The sequence below is a fragment of the Centroberyx gerrardi genome, chromosome 11 (assembly GCF_048128805.1).
Source record: "Centroberyx gerrardi isolate f3 chromosome 11, fCenGer3.hap1.cur.20231027, whole genome shotgun sequence".
NCBI lineage: Eukaryota > Metazoa > Chordata > Actinopteri > Beryciformes > Berycidae > Centroberyx > Centroberyx gerrardi.
This window is the reverse complement of record NC_136007.1, coordinates 23,847,988-23,868,493: the sequence shown is the minus strand read 5'-3', so window position 1 is coordinate 23,868,493 and position 20,506 is coordinate 23,847,988. Positions and strand designations below refer to the sequence as shown.

The following is a 20,506-nucleotide window of genomic DNA, read 5'->3' as shown; positions in this document are numbered from 1 at the left end:
ATCAGTGTGATTGGCGGAGTTTACCTATGGAATTATATGAAAAGAAACAAATGTTACCCTGTAGGCAGACCGTCACTGCCATGAGGAATGGGGATGTTTTTCAAGCTACGGGCCACAGTGACAATTTTTGGCTGGAAACTAGGGAGTGAACTTGGGAAGTGTTTGCTTTAATTTGGAAACTGGCAAACTGGAAATCCTGTCCACCTCATGTGTCAGGTCACACTGAATGAAAATGTGTGGAGAGGAAGTTTTCACATAGATGAGGAAATCCGTTCACATACTCAAAGTCATGTCTTTTATATTATGTAAAGTCTATTATCCAGTGTAAGTGATACGATCCTGCGAGTTAATCTTTCCAGGCAGCCAGGCTGATGTGAAAGGTTATGATTGGTGAATAGCAACAATCACCAGTGTGAAAGAGATGTGACTGCTGACTGTGATCACCATGAGCCAAAATGTTTTTACATGACAATGAACAACATTTATTTTCAAAAATGTACACAATTCTGGCATTATTTGTCATCATGACCAAGAAAATGTCTGCACTTTGTTAAATTAAAAACAAAATATAACTGACAGTGTTATTTGCTATTGTGTTAAAGGTGCATTGGCTAGATGAAGGCAACTGCAGACAATTCAGGAAGAGAAATTAAAGCTTGCAAAAAAAAAAAAAAGAAATCTAAGTAGACATCACATGATGAAAGCAGTACTGGTACCACAACTAAGAAATCAAAACAACTAAGGAATCAAAACAGAAGCTGATCACAGCAGCCAGTCTAAGACCGATTTAGTTGCTTACACTGACACCACTTCACTGTAGCTGTAGAGCTCATTTAATCATGTTTTTGAGTACAACAACGGCTGTCAGAGACCACTACAGATACAGTTCAGTCATAACTTCCATCGTGGGGCACCCTCACAGTGCCAGGGTGTCTTTAATCAGCCTTCTCATGGTGGTGCTGACAGAGGTGCCCAGTGAATCGGTGATCTGGTATGTGATTTTGTAAAGGTAGGGCTGGACGTCTTTGAGACTGGTGTCAAACACATTGTCCACTTCTGACTGGGTAGGCATCTTTGGCAGGTACTCGTGGCGGTTTATGACCTCGACAACGTTGATCACCTTCTCGCCCAGCTTCTCGCCCACTTTCTCCCGGCAGATCTGCCTCTCCTGCTCGTTGGCCAGGTTGACAACATTGACCTTGATGCTCCACACTTCCCAGGGGATGCACTCATCAGAAAAGGGCCAGCGAGACTTCTTCTTCTGGTAGAACTCCAGAGAGATTTGCCCCATGCCGTCACTGCCTGAGTTGCTCAAAGCATCCTGTAATGAAAGCACATAGTGAAGACATCAAAAGGCAGGCCTATCCATTACATGAGTTAGAGTATAATCACGTCAGAACTACGAATTACCTTAAATTCACACACAGCTTTCCTGATCACCCTGTCCAGCTCGTCGGAGGACACCCTGACAAAGGTGAAATCGATGAAGTCGCAGTCAATGTCTTGTGTGCCCACGGTACCGATGGAGTAAGTGCCCTCTTTCTTGTAGTGAAATTTCCCGGTGCTGCGGTGCAGTAGGATGGTGTGCAGCAGGGCCAACATGGCTTCGTCGACCTGCCTCGCCTCCACTGTTATTTCAAGAACTTCCGAGCGACAATTCATGTCGAACTGGCACTTATTTCCATTTACAGATTACAGCTAGCGTTGGATAATACTCTGCCTATATGGCTACTCTGTGCCTGCCAAGCGCCCCACGGAAGCTGACGACGATACAGTTTGTTTACCTCCACGGATGGGCGTGGCCTGTCGCGCACACGGTCTCTATAGGTCACATTCAAATAGAAAATAGTTGTTTTGTATATCGGCTACCATACAGCTTACTCTATGTTTTGCTCATTGAGCGCAGAACAATTATAACTGAGCACAAATGGATGCTACATATGACACAGAAGCCATTTGTGACAGTGACACCAGGAGAATCTACGGCACGACGTGTAGTTCAAAATACCCTTTCCGGCGTTTTATTCCTCGAGGGATTAACAAAATAGTTGTCGTACTTGATGTATGATTTCGTAGTGCAATCCACATACATTAAGCGTAACAACTCTTGTCTCATAACCTAATTTTAGCATTTTTAAGGTAACTTCGCATTCCGTTCCCGCACATCAACAAACGCTTGGATATGTCGCTGTGCATTCTGGGACTTACAGTTTGTGCCACATATCAGTTTCTAAACGGCAACTTTACCGTCTAACGACCCGAGCCGCAAGCCAAGTCCGGAGTCAGAGGCTTGTGAGTCTTCGCTTTGAAGATGATTTCTATGAGTATTCTCCTTTACCTGGATATTCTCAGGCGGAACTTAACCATGGACAGCGGAAATAATTCATTCTGAAAAACTTTGATGGCTCCGTAGCAATTGCAGGATAGCGAACCGTAGCATAGGTTAGCTAACTAGGCTAACAACCATATTCGAGTCAGTTATAAACAGAGAGTCTGTTAGCCTGCAGGATTATTTGACTCCAGAGATTGTCATCGGCTATTTGACAAGGTCCGGGGTCGCCCTAATCAGTTGGCATAATCTGGGACGGTAATGTGGCTTGTAGCAGCTACTGTGAAGTACTGCAACATGGGCAACAATGAGCATAACTTATTTTGGGGGTTGAGTTCTTGGCAATCGGTCGCTAAATCGGGGACCACAGTGGTCGAGGAAGATTGTTTTCACGGACTTTGCCGTTCACTGACCAAATAAAGGTTTCGAGGATGTCCCGTAATTTCTCAGAGAAGTGTTAGTGTGTTTAGCTTTAGGCATCGTCGTCATTTGCTAAGGATGTCTGACTTGGAAAGTTCCAGTTCATATTTTGGTTTGGGAGACCCGCAGTGGCTTTGCATGGTCACACTGTTCATCGCATCCGTGGTTACTCTACTACTGTATTTCGTACAGTATTTCCAACAAGGGGATCTAGGAAGTCAGCAGAGACCAGCTGAGGACAATGCGGCGAAGGAGGAAGCGGACGCTCTGCTGGGATGGGCGCTGTCACTGAAAAGCTGGAAAAGTCAATGGAGAGGAGCTTGGTGCAGGGCTTTGAATGACGAATCAAGGAAGTCGGGGGTAAGTCTCATGACCACCAAGCGACCACTCCACATCACTCTGGATTACGTAACACTTCAGGCAGGTACTGTCAACAGACGAATAGCAGCCTTTGTCACAGAAAACCATGACTGGGGTAACATATGGTAACACATCTACTCGTTTATGCTTATCCACTCTTTTTTTTCCAAAAGACCCAGTCACCTTCAATTAAATCTTGGCCAACCTCTTGACATATGACACAAGTTTAATGGTTGACACTGTTCTTCTCGCAGTACTTTGGCCTCTCTTTAAATGCACTGTCAACAACACAGATTTTGCACCTTGCAACATGCTACTAGCTTTTATTATTCCTTGGAATTATCAAGTCAGAACAGCTGCTTCGACGCTGCCAATTTCAGACAAAGTTTCATGCTTTCTAGGCCTGATCATTGCTCATTTATTGGCAACAACTTCCTACACTTCACACTGTCTTGCCCCTGAGTGCTGTGATAGATGTTTGCTATTGCTTTGCATGTTTTTGACTTGTCATCCCCTGCAGGGTCCTGCTCTGTTGACATTTGAAGAGAATGGTCTTCAGGCATCAGAGCTGGTGGTCAGCCAAGTGTGCAGCTTCCAGAAGTCTGCTGGGCACAAGGTACACTACACATAGAGTCTGTTTGTTTGTATTAGTTATCTATCATATACAGATTTAAGGGGGTTTCCTCATTTAAAAACAGCCTTTTATATGTTTTTGGCTTTTTGTGTTGTTTTCTTTCCTCTGATCAAATTTCTCCCGGGAGACTTCAGTATCAATTGTGCCATTGTTGAGCACCCGTGCCGCATCCTCCTCCTCCTCCTCCAACCGCAGAAAAAGTTAGCATTTGTTTTCCTGTGACAGCTTGGGCCTTCTTAAAATTCATCAGGGTTATAACAGCACACGCTTATAGATTTCTCATTTCCTTGTTTATATCCTCTATTGACATAGCCTGTCCTCAAATCAATCTACCCTCCTCTAATTCAATGCAGAGGGGGCTACTCAACAACCAGTGCCGCCTTTTAACTTTTAACAGTCTACAGTGGCCAATGTCTGAGTCATACCATGCCCATTAGCCAACTTTGGTGCTTTCAGGCATTTTCCCCCTCACTTAAAATCATCTCACTAGAGCCAATACAGTATCTGGAGATTTTATCTATTAAGCATTTTATCAAGTGCCCACATGCCCCTTGCAAAAATCACAAGACACTATCAATGGTTGCGTTTGATTCATGAATCGGTATTTTTCTGTACTTTGTTGATATCAGCATGCCTGAAAAAGGCAATGAAATACCAGCCTTTTTTTGTAAATCATGCAAATGCAGTGCTAACCCGCTGCAGCCTGTGTGCTGGATGGCACGTGAAACAAATTGTGGCTGGAGGGTTGGGTTTTTTTTTTTTTTTTTCAAAATTGAGTTCATACAAGGACAGATTTGATGTTGTGCTGGTAGCCTGGTTGGCTTTGCTTCCAGTGCAAGCTCAGCCTTTTCATTGTGACAAGGTCCATGATGTGGACCAAGATCCCAGGTGCTCTGTTGTTTAATGCAGTGAGTTTAATGAACAGAGGCTTATCCTCACATACGCAGACTGTGTGTGTATGTGTGTGTGTGTATATGTGTGTTCTAAGAAGCTTACATAGCTGTCCAGCTCAGCACTAAGGAGGAACAGGCAGAGAGGAATGCACCAGCACCTATGTTTATGTTCAGATTTCCCCTCACTGACAGTGAACTGATATCAAACTGGACACACACACATACGTTCTTGGTTGGGAGCACACTTAATGAGTTGAATACATTACTCTCCAGCAGAAGATCATGTGTTTCAAATGAAAGAATACATTACCGCTGCCTCACTCTGTTGCAGATGCATTCCTTTGGGATGTAGGTGATTTATTGTGCTTATGCAATGATGATTGCGTAAACTAATACAAATGTTGTTTTTCCTTGAGTTTTCCCAACTCTGTGTGAAGGTTTCATGATGAAAATATTTTGTCAGTGAATCGAGTTGCAGGAAAAGTTCATGTTGTAACACTACAATCAATAATCACATTCAATTGGTTTCATCCCAGTATGTTTGAGCCACTGGTTCCTTGCATAGAGCTCTGCACATAGCAGCGCAAATGCATTTTGGGTTAAGTGTGATCCTGGCGATAGACTTTCACACATGGATAGACACACAACACCTTATGGTTCAGTTCATTTTGTCGTTACTTGCATACAAAATGGTACAAATACATGTGAGTCGGGTGCAAAAATGCAGCCACCTCCTCTTTAACTGGAGCATTCTCAGTAGCTCAGCCTGAAACTAATGCATCCTTTGAATGTTTCGTCTTCCCAACAGGCTGCTCACTGTAAGGTGGTTGGGGAAAAGCTTCAGTTCTCCGTCGATGCAGCATCAGCAGCCACATCCACATCAGAACCCTGTAAATATACAGTCAGGATAGCTTCACTGGAGCTGCAGGTAAACACTCTACAGTTCCAGCACATCTGTTAAAGTCATAAACTTCATAACAATAAAAAGAGCAATAATATTAATTTGTACTTTAGTGGAATATCCCTAATACTAAGAAGTCAGAACACTAGGGTTGTATCCCTTGAAAGTCATCTTGGTTTGTTTTAACGGGAGACTTTATTGGACATGACGCGTTGCCCAGCATTGGCTCACCGCTTGCAGGAGAATCAGATTAAATGGTTGAGGTATCTTTCTGTGCTTGGCAAATGTCCTGAAGACCTCATTTAAATCACTGTCAGGCCCATTCCCGGGAAAGCTTGGCCCACTTTCTCTGCATTCTCATTTCTCATGGGCACAAATGATGCCCATGAAGCCCTGGAATTATCACACCCAACAACCCAACTAATGACTAAGTACTTCTTACCTGGAAATTACAGTGGTTTACCTCATTTGTTATGCCCAAACCTGACCGGGCTCATTTCTCAGGAAAAAATGTCTTATGGCTCATCCACAGTCTTTCGCAATGCTCTTTTTCCCTCACTGAAGTCGAATCCAATGTTGAAATGAACTGGACCAAATATGAGAGAGGTGATGAGGTGTGAGGATATGTTGCGGGTAGTGTGCATTGAGCTCTGGTAAGCTTCCCTCCTGTTTTAAGGTTTTGTGTTAAATCCTCACTGATATATGCAAGCTAACCCAATTGAAAAAAGGCTATTTTTAAACCAATAAGGTGCTTGTCACCCAACTGTGGGCCTGATCTCATTGTGCCATAAATACAACCTCAGTGAGAGGCTAGAAGGCTAAAGTCAGGATTAGAGTTGGGGATTTTTTGTTTTGGTTGTGGATTGGTTGTTGTTGGGGATACATAAAGGAAGCCTCCTGTCTATTTTTCCCCCTCTCTGTTTAGGCTTGGTCTGGAAAAGTCAGAGGGCCTACACAAATGTCTCCGTCCATCCACTAGAGCATTTGTTAGCCTTTGACTCAGATCCAAGCTAGAATGGTCCTGGCTTATGTTATGGATGACTGCAGGGACATGTGGAGCGGAAGCCCAAGGCATTTATTTGGAGTGAATAATACACACACACACACAGACAATTACATTATGGCTCACTGCTCAGTGTAATTTGTCATTAAACACTTATGTCACTACTGTACTTCACGGCCTATTGCACGCAATGCGGGAAACCCATGTGACATTTTTGCTACATACGTAATGCTCTTCTTTGAAAAGCCTGTTCTGTGAACCAGAGCAAACATCGTGTTTACTTTGTATTTACATACCTTTCGTATGATGAGGCAACAGTCTCTTTTTCCTTGCTGTTAGCTTTTAAGCCGTTTTGCTTACAAGCCGTGCTTGTAGGCCTATATTTCCAATAAAGGTGACAGCATAGGTGTTGACAAATTATTTCTATTTCTTCAGTTAATGTAGTGTGGTGAGAGAAAGTAGTGGGAGGAAAACAAAAATCCCTTATGTGAGAAAAATGATTGGATTTGTTTCAAAACAAATTATACTGTGTATATATATTTATCAAGTAACATACCCTCCCAGTTTGAACTGTTTGTATTACTGATCCAGCCTCTCATTAATGCAGGCTGTGATATTGTGCTACCGGATCCATCTAGGCATTCTCCATTGCTATCTGATGAGGCCTTTGTTTGGCATCACAGAGGCGGCCGTACATTCACACTGGAATCCAGGCATGCTGGGACAGGATGGTCCAGTCTGTTCTCTGTATCTCTCTCTCTGTCTCTCTCTCTTACTCGCACACTCTCTCTCTCTCTGTCTCTTACTCACTCTCAATTTCAATTTCAATTTCAACCAGCTTTACTGGCATGACAAGTAATTCTTATGTTGGCAAAGTTTATCATAAACAAACAAAATTTAAAAATCTATTAAATTTTTTTTTAAACTTATAACAAACTGTAAAGAATAACTAAACAAATGCAAATAATCACATAATTCACAAATAATTCTCTCTCTCTCTCTCTCTCTCTCTCTCCCTCCCTCCCTCCCTCCCTCCCTCTCCCCCTCTGTCTTCTGGGCCTAGCACTGTTGCTGGACTGCTCAGTTACTGTAAAATTGTTGTCCCAGCTGACCTTCTCTAATAAACCATTTTCCCGTTTGACTTTCTGGGTCAAGAGGCATGCACAAGTCTGTTATAGAGTATATGGTGTTGGCGATACTGCACCAGTCAGTATTTTTGGCATCCCTTTTATTATTGTTGATCATTAATTGTGTCTTGAAAATGAGATGAAAAGTTAAGATCAGCGATTTTCAGAGACTCTCAATATAACTAACTGTTGACAAAGATATTGAAAAAATGGCCGCTACATTAATGGCATCCAAGATCACAACCACTAAGAACAGCAATCACACAAGCATGTTAACAAGTCTGTCACAGTACTGGGAAGAATCAATCATTACAGATTTGTTTCATCTTGATTTGCTCATACCAAGTTGTCCAAATGCATCTCAATGTACTTTCACTTGCAAATTAGATTCCAAGCCACAGTATGCAGTTTGGTATATACAGTAGATTCCTTAAATATCCACATATCACACAAGGCCAAAGCTGCAAGTGTTTACACTACGTATCCCGAAGTTATACTTTGTTAAACTTTATACTGAGTTTGACCTGGCTTATTTCCCCATAAAAGTCAGACCGCAAATTCACAAGTAATTCAGTGAGGTGTACTGAGTCTACCGTTACAAACAGTCCCGTGGAGGTGACAGTTTAATGATTGTTTAAATGATTAGTATGTGGACATTTTGTGAGTCATCCCACCAACGGTTACTCCACCCTACACAAGCACACTGTGATTTGTTTTCAACAGTGGGACCAAAAGCCCACTGGAATACAAATGTTTTAACAGTTTTATTAGTTACTTTTGGCTGCCAGTTTAGTCCTGGCCATTTTTTCCTGTTTACTTAGTTGAAAATACATTCCGAAACTGATAATTTATGATATGTTGATATGTTAAGAATAAATATTGATGCTGTAGATGTCAAGTGTGAATTTGACTTGACAAACATGTGACAAACCAATTTTCAGTCAAAAATCTAAAACAAAATTTAAAATTGCCGTCAAATGTCAAGGGATGCCAGTGAGACTGACTAGCACTGTATTGCCTACAATCACCGTGGCACCCGAAGGCATCATGATCTTCTCTCCTCTGTTGTTCCCCAGCTTGACCTACAGATGCAAGAAGCCGACGGTGAGGTCAAGTTGAACTGGGGAGTGTCCCACCTAGAGACATGGGACCTGCAGCTCACCCCCAGCTTCACCCAGGTAATGTGGTGGACTTGGACCATGGGATGTAACCAAAACAAAAAGAAACTGACAATTGAAATGATCTTTGATACGCTGAATATGAGTCTACAATAATCTATCTTCATTTAAATTGATTTTCTTAGATGGTCATGTTTAAAAAATGGGGATAGGTGAGGAGTCCAAACAAAGGATTCAAAGGTTCAATAGTCTAATATCAATTGGGGTCATTGTGGTATGTTATTAGAATAACATGCACTAAGTAAATGTCAAAAACACCATAGTCTGATGATCCACTATTGCCTGTGAATGGCTCAGTATCATTAAAAGCATCATTAAAAGCAATGTGATTTTGTGAAGATTTTAAAAATACTCATAAGATGTCCGAGGGTACGAATGTCAAAAGTGAAAGAATTTCTTCTGAATGGATCAGGAAAATCAAATAAAAGTCAAAGTGAGGTAGAGAATATAATCCATGTCAGTTAATCATTATTATGGTTTTTGCAGCGTGTAATTTGACTTATGTCATCGTCTCTCTCTGTCAGGACAACGCCAAAGGCTCCAGTGTAACGGCAGTAAAGGAGAGGATGAAGCAGCTGTTATGTGCGGTGCGGCCCTCTCTGTTGCTGAGCTGCAGGCCTGCTCAGGCCACAGAGGTCAAGGTGAGCGGGCGACTCGTGCCTGAAGCATGACGTCTTCATAGCTGCCACACTGCAGTGCAATGCAAACGCAGCACAGTGTGTGCAAGTCTGTCACCATGCCATTGTTGACATTGTATGCAGTATGCCACAATTTGATAAAACCGAGTTGACTGTATATTTTTGTTTTGTTTGTCAAGCTCACTGCAGATCCAAATGAGAGAATGCGTGATGGAGAAGTGATAGGCCAGACTTCAGTTTTAGTCAATCTAGCAATAGATGTGATTGATTTTGCAGTAAAAGGTGTTTTCATTCTGACCATTGATAATAGTCATAGCCCCCGAGATGAATGATTACTCTGAATTCAACCAGCTGGAACCGGTTTTGATTCAGGTGTGGTTCTCAAAGCCCATCCCTAATATGTGTTCGTTTTAGCAGTATACCAAGCTGGGAATACTTTGCATACAGTGTCGCTGTGAATATTGCAGTCATTAGATCAACATTGTTGGGTTTTTTGCTCCCTATGGTTTCTCTAATAGGAAGCCCGCAACAAAGTGATGTCCCCCCCAAAACCCCCCCGCGCCCACGACTGGAAGCTGCTGGTGAAGAACTTCCGGGTGACGCTCAATCAGGAGGAGGATGCTGCAGGTTGGACGCTTGTCTCTTGTCGTTTACAAAGACACAGGATCTGATGTAACTAACCCTTGTGCTGTTTTGGGAGAGCACCTGGGTAAAGCTTACCCTGGATGTAAGAAGGGGTGGGTGAGAACAGATACGAATTGGGGTTATGAACTGGGTACGTCCCACCACAGATGTCTGGTTGAATTAGACCCTAACACCTCCAGAAGACCCAGAACTGCTCTCAACACTGATCAGGACTACACTCATCTACACCACAACACTGGGTGTGATCATGTCTACCGTTTGCTTTCTTTGGTCCAAACTGTAATGGAGAAGTTTACTTTGTTGCATATTTGGTTTGTTGAGGTTCACACCACCCAATTACAAGTGAACCAGGGCTTGTAAACAAAAGTCACATAGACTCACAAGTAGCTTGTTTATTAAACAGAGTTTTGTTAACCTGTCATCCCACCACGTTAGAGAGTTTAGTGGAAGTCAAAACAAATCTGATTCTAGTCCCTGTAACTTTACCTAAACTTGTCCTAAACATGATGGACTTGTCTGCGCTCTTTGCCGTAATTAACCTTTTATGATTCATACCACTTAAGAACACATGAACATATCATGTCAACATCTGTCTCCTTATACCCATAAATCCTTGCGTTGTTTCCTGTAGTTAGTTTGAATTACATTCTCTCTCCTAACAAACCACACCGCAGTTCTCTTGGAAGAGGACGGACATCTGCATTTTCAGGCGTCTCGGTGCGGTATTTGGTGCGTACCCAAATTTGAACAGCATTGTTCTCTGTTCAGATGAACTGAACTAAAAAAGACGCTCCTGAGTTCGAATAAACCGCTCCAAACATGCTTGGAGTGAACATGGCCTTAGGATTACACCTAGTTCACAACATTACACCCGATAATTTCTAACTTTTCTATTGGTCTCAGCAACAACAGGCTTTTGGGACGGGTGACACTGCTGGTTTGAAACAGTCCACTTAGCGGTTCAAAATTAAATTTTGGGCAATAGCGCATGGAAGCCATGGCACTTTCACTTTGACATAGTCCAACTGAAAACGGCTTTCAAATGGCTGTAGCCGTTTCTCCATCCACTCCAGATCCCACTCCCACCCTCTCCACACCCCAACCACCAGTCATCCCATGTGGGTACATAGAGAGCTAACACTAGCTTGTAAGACCACATCTCATCTACATCACAGTCCAGTCGTAACTCTGGATTATTGTGATTGGTTCAAAGAAATACAAACATTATACAGCTCTTTTTAAGTTCTCTGTGACTAACTGCTTCCAAGCTTGTGTTCTGGCACAGGCTCAGTGCTTCACTAAAGTCAAAACAGATTGTAGAGTGAAGTCTCTGCCTGCAAGACAAGTGTAAAAGGACTGTCAGCGAAGCATATTTTTTTGAGTTTATGAGACACTGTCAGAATCATTCACCAGTGATAACATCTGAGGCATTAATGTGAGTCTGTAACTTATTTTAGGTGACAACAACCACAGCAACTTTTGTTTGGTTGTTTCTATGAGTCATTTCTCACATTCTGAGTCAGCAGCTATCAGGACTCCAAACGCTGCCTGATCCTCTTATTCTGTCAGTGCAGCAGTTCCTCACCCCAGCAGTGAACACACGTCACCCCATCTCTGAATACATTACGGCTGATAAACGACATGGGATTCAGCACTTCTCTCCCTCGTTTATTTGCCTTCCTTTAAGCGATGAGCACAGTTATACCGTAAGGTTGATTGATGAGATTTGCTATGGACTAGCAGCCGAAGCCAAGGCTGTTGAAGCGGAAGCTCCGTCTGTAAGATCCCTGTTAATATCGTATTCATTAAGACAGCACAGGGCCCTTTCATACAAGTGGAGCCTGGCTGGCAGCTAATAATTTCCAGTGCTCTGTCATATTGGCTCTATTTGACTTTGCTGATCCTTGCCGTGCGCTGAAGCAGAGCACTTAGCCAAGACTTTGCGTGTCTCCTCTAACCCATGCATTATTCAATATCTGAGATGTACAACAGGCTGACCTCTGCTTTGCCCATTAATGTGCAGTGGAAGTGACAAAAGCAATATTTAATCTCACACAAGCACAATTTATTTGATCAGCTGTCAAAAGATTATTGTTGAACATGCGAGGAGACTCCCGCACACTGCCTATACTTGCAATTGAAAACATTTTATTGAAGAATTACAATGTTTCGGTCCTGAGACCTTCCTCAGACAAATACTTTTTAACAATGAGAGGCCATCTTATATAGGGAGCGGCTGCCCACAGGTACCCAATCCGATTCCCTCAAAAAGAGTGCAAAATAATAGACAAATTCACACACACAATAAACTAAAATGTATACATATATGCAGTACATGTACATATACAGGAGGTCACATCTACATATAGGCCCCTACATATAGTTGTACACATGCATGCAAATCCAGACCTGTCAGGAGCTGAAAAAATATCACCTTGGATCAGTTTCTGTTTGTATAGTCTATATATACGAAACTGTTACAACTCTACCAATGAAATCATACATTTAAAAGAAGTTCATTATTAAGATCGTTGGGAGCCAGTGTTTTTAGGGTATGGATCCAATTAGATTATTATTATTATTTTCCAAAAGATGCTTTTCTGCTGTGTTTGCAGGCAGCATGAATCCCCTGTGTGTGCTGCAGTTAGATGACCCTCCACAGAGGTTTTCCACCTCGGTCCTGAAGAACACAACCAGCCCTGCCTGGGACCAGCCGTTTATCTTGTAAGTTTAGCCGTGGCTCACTGCCTACCACCACTGTCTTTTTAACAGTTTCAGCAAGAAACGCTGAGCTATCACATTTCTCTACCTGGGTATTTTATTGTTAATGGCATCTTGGCAAGCCCATGCAAAGTGCATGTTCCATTGCTTTATTTTTTGACCTGTACATTAAATCAACTTCTCTAATGTATTTTCAATGTTCCTCTATTTCTGTCTGTCTCACCAGTGAGCTGAATGGGCGATCAAAAGAGCTCAGTATTCAGCTGTTGAATGACGGGCAACCTCAAGAGAGTAAGAGTGTTTTTCAGCACAGATATAAGTAGAGACACAGTTAATGCCTTTTTATAGCGGTGGTCTATTCATCATGAGGAAGAAGCAGTGAAGTTATCTTGTTTGTGAGCAGTAACTACTGCATGCTTTGGTTTTACCACACTGAATTTGGTATGTTTTCTCTTTGTCAGATTCCTCACTAGGTCAGGTGTCGGTGCCTTTTGATCTCGTAAAGAAGCAGCCCAAAGGACAGCAAACATTTGCACTCATGACCAAAGACCTAGTGACTGGGTCATTGACTACTGAGGTAAGTTAACATGGGATATTATGCATGTTTGACATTCACATTACCTATAATATTGACTAAGTTTAATACTTTACATGTATCTGATTATTGTTTTACACATAATGGAACAAAAATTCAGAACATTAAGTTTGGAGAAATGTCCTCCCCAGTTTACCTACCTGGAGCCCAGTGAGGTGAGGTCCTGGCACCCACCCACCCCAGCCCCCACTAAGAGGGTGGAGATGGACCGTACCGTCATGCCCTGTGGCACAGTGGTCACCACCATCACCGCGGTGAAGAGCAAGCCAGGGCGACCACTCCCTCCTGGACTCAACATAGGTACAGCACCACAGACTGAGAGTCTGAATGACAAGGATGGTAGAGCTTTAATCAGACAAGCTGTTTGCCCCTTAATTGACATACAATAGAGATCAGCACATCTGCTATTGTAACTATAGTACTGTGAGATTAAATAAGGCATTAAGTAATCTATGACTTCAATTGACCAGTAGGAATTGCAATAACATTGACAGGTATCTAGCACAGGCCCCGTCCCCAACTCCTCTTGTACCCTTGAATTATGATATCCTGTAATTGACTCAAACAGTAAAGTCAGACTTTCACAATAGAGATGAGTAAGCTAGCTAATGAGAGCCGAGATCCAACAGAGCCATCTGGTGAAGAGATAATGCAAAATACTGTAATGTTAATAACAATGTTTTGCCATTTGTTTTTTGGCTTCAGAATGAAATGTCTTGCGATATTGGTCACTTGCTTGTAGCACTGTCCTCCCTTGTTGAGCAGTTAAAAATGTAGGGGAAATGTCTTGAAATTTCAATGGGTGGGGAGTTTTTGTTCCAAAATGTAGTATGGGCCAGAAAGTGAGTTTTGAAAGCCAGAAATCTCAGCACCTGGCAGAGTAATCATTGAGTTATTGGTAATAACCCTATCAACCCCCTGCAGATATATTATGGTCATTTTTTACTATGGAGCAGTAAAAATCATACTTATTGCCCCTTTAAATATAAAGTAGCTTAAAGTAATGATCCACCATCCATCCGTTTTACAATTTACAGAAGCAGCAACGGTTTATTTGGGATAAATATGAAAGTAAGTTTATAGTTAGCATGAGCAGCGACAGCCACCATGGCAGAACAGACAAAGAGAGGAGTGCTATCTACAGAAACTGAAAATATCAACAAGAAAACCAAGGAAAAAGAAACAGATTCACTCAGAGAGAAAGGAAAACTTGCTAAAAAGGAAAGTGAACATCGACATTGCCTTAAAGATGAAAAGTACTCCAATATAAGAAGGGACAGAGGAGAGATGCAAATGTGGCTATTGTTTATTAGCCTCAGTCTACATCGAGCGTCTTTATTATTGTCACATTCTTTACTTTACTCGTCACATTCCTGTCGATTAAGATAACGTTTTGTGCCTTCAGATCCTTGCCTGAAGAGTGCGCCCAGCAAGCCCAAGCTGTCGGAGCGGCGCGTCTCAGAGCAAGCATCCATGCTGGGAGCCACAGTCAGCAAGGCTTTGTCCTCCTCCGACACCGAACTGCTGATGCTCAACGGCACCGACCCGGTGGCCGAGGCCGCCATCCGACAGCTCCACCAGTCTGCCAAGCAGAAGCTCAAGTCGCCAGTGAAGAAGAGCACCATCATCATCTCTGGCATAGCCAAGGTTAGGCTCAGGGCAAGTACCAAAGGAACTCTCCACCGGTGCATTATATTGCATTTTTATTATGCTGTTCAATAAACCCTTTCACTTTGGTAGTTTCACTTCTTCAAAAAAGAAATACCACCTTACTAGGAAAAAGATGGGAATATGCATGTGTTTTCTTCTTACTTCTTTTCCCAGACCCCCATGTCTCAGGATGATGAGCTGGCTCTGATGGCAGACTACGCCGCAGCGATGGACGCCTCCATGTCCGAGGGCAGCTCTACTCAGGATGTGACCACGGCGATTGCGACGGGGGCCAGTAGCCCTCCGGAGGAGCTGGACCCGCAGGAAGGCCCCAGCGGAGTCGGCCGGCCCCCGGAGGACTGGGAGAGCCACACAGGAGAGGAGCTAGACCACACCTCTCTGTCACTGTGTGTGTCTGAGGCTAGCTGCAAGAAGAGCAGAGGTGAGGGGGTCACAGAACGGACTCACCGGCACATCTGGCCGTCCTAACATGCCTAACCTTAGCAGAAGGAGTATTATTCAATAAGGCCTAATTTAAGTACTTAAAAATGTATTCTTCGTTTGGCTGTTTTTGTAGCCACCTGTTACTCCTCAGTGATGCAGTCTGTTTTTGTGTCCCTTTTTTCTCTTCCCCTCCTACTGTTTCAACCTTTCTTTTTTGAACTTTCTTCACTGCCATCTTAGAGGAAATCAGTGCTAAGCAGACATTATGTCCGGATGAGTAAGTTAATTCATGAGTTACTCGTAGTATCGTAGGTACTCTACTACTCGTAGTGTCTGTTAGCGATGAGTAGATCATTTTGTAACAATGTCAAAGTAACTTTAATATGATGTAAGCAGATCATATAGCTGTACGCTGTATTTTAGAACTCTGAAAATGTAGTAGGGCTGCACGATATAGAGAGATATTGCACTTGCAATATGACATGCCACACTAGGTCTGTGTTTTTTTAAAGTTAACATTACCTCTTGATTTGGTACATTGTGGGGAATATTTCCCATTCAACCTCCCACAGATGTTGTAGTATTCTACATTGACTCTTCTCATCCTCACTACTTCACTCTCGTATGCATTATAAAAGTGGATACCAGAAATGCCAATATTGCAAACTTCATGATGTAAGTGCTGCATTCTCTCATATTGCAATATCAATATGAATTCAATATATTGTTCAGCCCTTCGCTGTAGGAATTCATTTGTAGTCATTAGGTAGTAATGAGGATACAATGATCTCCCTCTCTCTCTTCATTTATCATTAATCTGTCTTCATTGTGTTTGTTTGTAAACTGTCTGCATCAACTTAACCTAATCCAATCTGTCCCCTAAGTCAAACGAATAGATATTTGGCATGGCTCAAATCTTGCGCTACTATCAAGTTTCTTATGCTGTAAGGTAGGAACAATGCCTGCAGTCAGGTTAGCCGATGTGGGTCACCTGTAGGTATGTAATGGCTGGTACAGTTTCTCCAGGTCTAATTGTCATTATGCAAAGCGAGACGGTGTCCTTTTACAGAGGAAAGATACACATGTGATTGCCTGTTTTTTTCCTCCAGCCTGTCCAGGACGGCATTAGGTTTACCAGATTTGATCATTTTTACCAGCAAAAACCGACAATGTGCTACTTATCTCTAATTTCAGATCCTTCAAGTCAATTTGTATATGGCTGAATTTTCATTTTTTTCCTTAAAATGTAATGATGTGATTCTGGCATCATTAAGGAAAGCTGCTCCCAGTCAAAATATGACAACACCTTTTTCCGTCCTCTGTTCCGTCGCTACAGGCAGCTTCCTTCAGAAGAGTGCCAAGCTGTTCTTCCGGCGGCGGCACCAGCGGAAGGACCCGGGGATGAGCCAGTCGCACAACGACCTGGTTTACCTGGAGCCTCCGGCCGCGGTGGACCGGGCCAGCCGAACAGCCACGCTCAGCCGAATGCTCAACCGCAAGCTGCTGCCCAAGAATAAGAGCAAAGCCAACGGCTCTACCTCCATGGGGGAGCCACACGCGTGACCCCACCCCCCCACACACACCTCAGTCCCTCCCACAACAACTACTACCATCACCACCTCCACCTCCACCTCCACCTACCCAAACTTGCACTGGCAAAGTTATCAGCTAACACCCCCCTCCCCACCCCACCCCACCCCCAGTGCCCGACCTGCTTACTAGGTCTCCTACTTTGTGAATGGGAAAGCTGTGCGGATGGAAAACATCCTCCTTTACTGCCCTCCTCTCCTGCTTCAGTACCCTGCTTATAGGGAGCGGACATGTTGCACCAAAAGCGAGTGAGTGCACGTGTGGATGATGCTATCCTGAGATAATTTCTTCACGTTCATGCCATTTTAGAGAATACTGTTTTGCATGTTCTTTTTATTTGACTTTATGCAACATTTTGAAATCTTTTAGTGTTTCTGTGGCCTTGTTGACCACAGAAAGGACTAGCGTGGGCTGTCGCTCTTTACCCCACTAACACTGAGGGTAAGAGCAATCTATTTCTGAGGGTTTCCTACGGTGGCCCGACAGGGACCAAAGATGAAGAGAAGAGTGGTGTTGGTATGATTTGCACATTTACAGAATTTGTCTCAGCTAAGCCTGAGCTTGAATTACAGTGCAATGACATGAGCTACTCTTGTGATAGAGGTTTAGTTTATTTCCAACTTCTGCAGTTATGATTTGTGTTTAAATGATTCTCAAAGGGAGATGGTCTTTTCACTGCAAGACTGGTGCAAGTGGGAGATAATGAAACTACTTTTTAACACTAATATAAATATAGTATTTATATCAAACATCATTTTTTTTCACTTCATTTAAATTCCTTAAAATTACAAACCAAGAAAAACAAGATTAGTACAACAGTTATATGTAACGTAGGTAGTAGAAAAGCTCCAAAACAAAAACAGCTATCTATAAAATTGTCCGCCTTATATCTAACAAAGATATCTAAACCTGTCAATACCAATTAGTCTGTTGTGGCTGGCATGTACAGAAGTCATTGGCATGTTTATTTGTTCCATGCAACATCGCCCATAAAAAGTTAACACCCTTCCAAAAAAAAAAAGCAGTGACACTGCGGCTATAACATGAAATTTCCACTATGTATGATATGATTATTTTTGAATGTTTACTCCTTTTTGCAGTGTTTTCAAATGATATGCAACTTTCTTCTTCGTCTTCCTCAACGATTCCTCTTCTACACTACTGCTATCAGTGGGGTTGTTAATATGTCAAAAGGGAATGAGTGGACCTGTCTGCAGGGACTGTGACGCCACCCCCGGCCATACTCGCTGCAGTTGCTCACTAACCGAATGCGTTCAGCGCTCAGTTCACTCCTACGTTTCAGCCGAATGAAATCCTCACTCTCTCATTCCACGTTTTATCGTTTTTAAAAGATGTATCGTAGCTTTCAACACCTGAACAAAACAAAAAAAGTGTGGACACCTTTGGGAACAATGGAATGGTTTGACTGCTTTTTTTTTTTTTTTACCCAGCTAATGATTGTATTATTATTTTTTTTTTGTAAGCAGCTTGTTGAAGAAGTGTTTCTGTACATCATGTGAACTACTGTTTTCTTCGATGAGTAAACCTGCTTAGGAAATTCTGCAATAGCAGGACGGGTGATGCAGTACACTGACAGACGAAACTAACAGATTGCCTTGCGGTTATTCTGAGGATGTCGGAGGGCGGTCTAGACCCGGGGCCAGATGCGGCCCCTCGATGTGACTTGCGGTTCCCAAGGCAGCACTGCTTTTTCCCTAAGATGGGACTGGCGTTTTGGACCGGAGGACTGAAGGAATGTGGCAGCCGGTTTGACTCTGTTCCCTCACCATCAGCAGTTTCTGTAATCAAGAAGCCGTTAACTGACTGATTACATTAGGCCATCTGAGAGTTTTTATTTTAAATGACTTGCATGCCGTTCACGACAACATGCTCTTCTGCAGAGGCAGCGTGGGTTGTATTTGGACTGCAGTGTGTCAGGTATTTACATAGCGGGGCTGTGATCCTCCCCATCCATCTCCCAACACTTTCCCAACATATATGGTGTGACTGCACTCTGTTTTAGGAAATATTCAAAAGCCCAGTTGCAGGCTGAAGAAAATACTAAAACCATTCAAGTAGAAATACCTTTTAAACCTCTGAGGGACGATGGGAGGGGGGAAATGGGTCGTTTTAATGATGCAAAGTTTCATAGCCCCTGTACATGGCAGCCTCAAAGCATTGGCTATTGTTAGGCATTCAGTAAGCAGTAAGCCTGTATGTGATTAATAAACTGCTTCCTGATGTGTTTTTTTATTGGCATCTGCTCTGTGCACAGAAACTGACCGCTGATGCAGAATGTCAGTCATTTCCCTGCAGGGATTGTTACTAATAAACATATCAGTTTATTTCATTTCCAGCAATAAATATTGATTGAATAACTGACTTTGTGGTGCCACCTTCTGAATTTCCTGGCTGTAAAGACTTTGTTCCATTGCTCACATAAGTTTTAAATCTATGCAGGTTGCAATTCCAGTTTTGCATCCCTGATTGATTGGGTATAGCACAGCTTGGCTCAAATGAGTCCAACTCTGAACTACGTAGTTTTTATCATTACAATGCAGAGCAAAGATCAAGCAAAATAAATCCAGAAATCTATTTGGAAGTCATATAAAAAAGAAACAAATCACATCGGGGGCATACAGGACCAAAGTTAGCTCTAAGACAGTGGCTTTCAATCATGTACCATTGAGGGTCAAGAGTCTGCAGGTCTTCATCAAACCAAACATCACACCAGCTGATTTCACTAAGTCCCTCTTTGCTGGTTGAAGGTGTGATAAATGGTGAAATCAGCTGGTGTGATGTAGACTGGTGTAGATTCAAAACCACCAGTCAAAGCTGTGTTTGATTACCTAATCTAGGTCTAATAATTTATCACATTGTAAAAAATAACAGTAACATTTGGTCAGTCATCAGTCGTTGCTCCACTTGTCCACAGATCTTTAGTTAATATAAGCAGGTTTTGGGACTTTCTGTGGCAAGTAATAAAATTACATTCAGGGTCTTTGTCTTTTTTATGGTTTAGTCAATTAACGCACCTGTTAATTGGTCGCTTGGTCGAATTGCTACACATGCTACTGCCAAGACCTCGAGAACTCTAACAAGCCTACACTCCCCATAATGCACTGCGCGCGGCTCGTTTCCGGTCCTGCGCCGTTTCTGGAGCGGATTGGAACCCGGAGTCAGGATTCGATAAATGAGTGGTCTTTTGCAGAAGAGGTAACGTGTTTTCCCACCAATTTACACCGACTTTCCAAAAAACGGCGACGCAATGCCGTAGAAAACGTGCAGCTGGTTTGAGCGGTTCGCTCTGAATCTCCCCGAGCCGCCTTTATTCACGACGTATTGGCGCTGAAGAGCACCGACTCCGGTTTGGAGGTT

General features: G+C 42.7%; 2 protein-coding genes across 2 annotated transcripts; one reads left to right on the top strand and one right to left on the bottom strand.

Moving 5' to 3' along the window:
- Window positions 1-11: 11 nt before the first annotated feature.
- On the bottom strand, window positions 12-1,952 carry atg101 (autophagy related 101). The gene is made up of 2 exons (XM_071898378.2): window positions 1,411-1,952; window positions 12-1,321 (listed from the first exon to the last, which is right to left on the bottom strand). The coding sequence occupies exons 1-2, from the start codon at window positions 1,660-1,662 to the stop codon at window positions 917-919; spliced, it is 657 nt and encodes a 218-aa protein (XP_071754479.1). The 5' UTR covers window positions 1,663-1,952; the 3' UTR covers window positions 12-916.
- A 278-nt stretch (window positions 1,953-2,230) lies between these two features.
- On the top strand, window positions 2,231-19,510 carry c2cd2 (C2 calcium dependent domain containing 2). The gene is made up of 13 exons (XM_071898336.2): window positions 2,231-3,109; window positions 3,630-3,725; window positions 5,445-5,564; window positions 8,744-8,845; window positions 9,370-9,486; window positions 10,002-10,110; window positions 12,744-12,852; window positions 13,076-13,140; window positions 13,311-13,426; window positions 13,576-13,744; window positions 14,850-15,091; window positions 15,269-15,536; window positions 16,875-19,510. Exons 1-13 carry the CDS (start codon window positions 2,828-2,830, stop codon window positions 17,099-17,101), a joined length of 2,022 nt encoding a protein of 673 aa, XP_071754437.1. The 5' UTR covers window positions 2,231-2,827; the 3' UTR covers window positions 17,102-19,510.
- The last annotated feature ends 996 nt before the right edge of the window (window positions 19,511-20,506 follow it).

What these genes read in the sequence shown, in the direction of transcription:
- atg101 (XM_071898378.2), bottom strand. Translation starts at nt 1,662, where the DNA reads ATGAATTGTCGCTCGGAAGTTCTTGAAATAACAGTGGAGGCGAGGCAG. An exon ending in AAGCTGTGTGTGAATTTAAG is followed by an intron (nt 1,322 to 1,410) that starts GTAATTCGTAGT and finishes CTTTCATTACAG; the next exon opens with GATGCTTTGAGCAACTCAGG.
- c2cd2 (XM_071898336.2), top strand. Translation starts at nt 2,828, where the DNA reads ATGTCTGACTTGGAAAGTTCCAGTTCATATTTTGGTTTGGGAGACCCG. An exon ending in ACGAATCAAGGAAGTCGGGG is followed by an intron (nt 3,110 to 3,629) that starts GTAAGTCTCATG and finishes CATCCCCTGCAG; the next exon opens with GGTCCTGCTCTGTTGACATT. An exon ending in TAGCTTCACTGGAGCTGCAG is followed by an intron (nt 5,565 to 8,743) that starts GTAAACACTCTA and finishes GTTGTTCCCCAG; the next exon opens with CTTGACCTACAGATGCAAGA.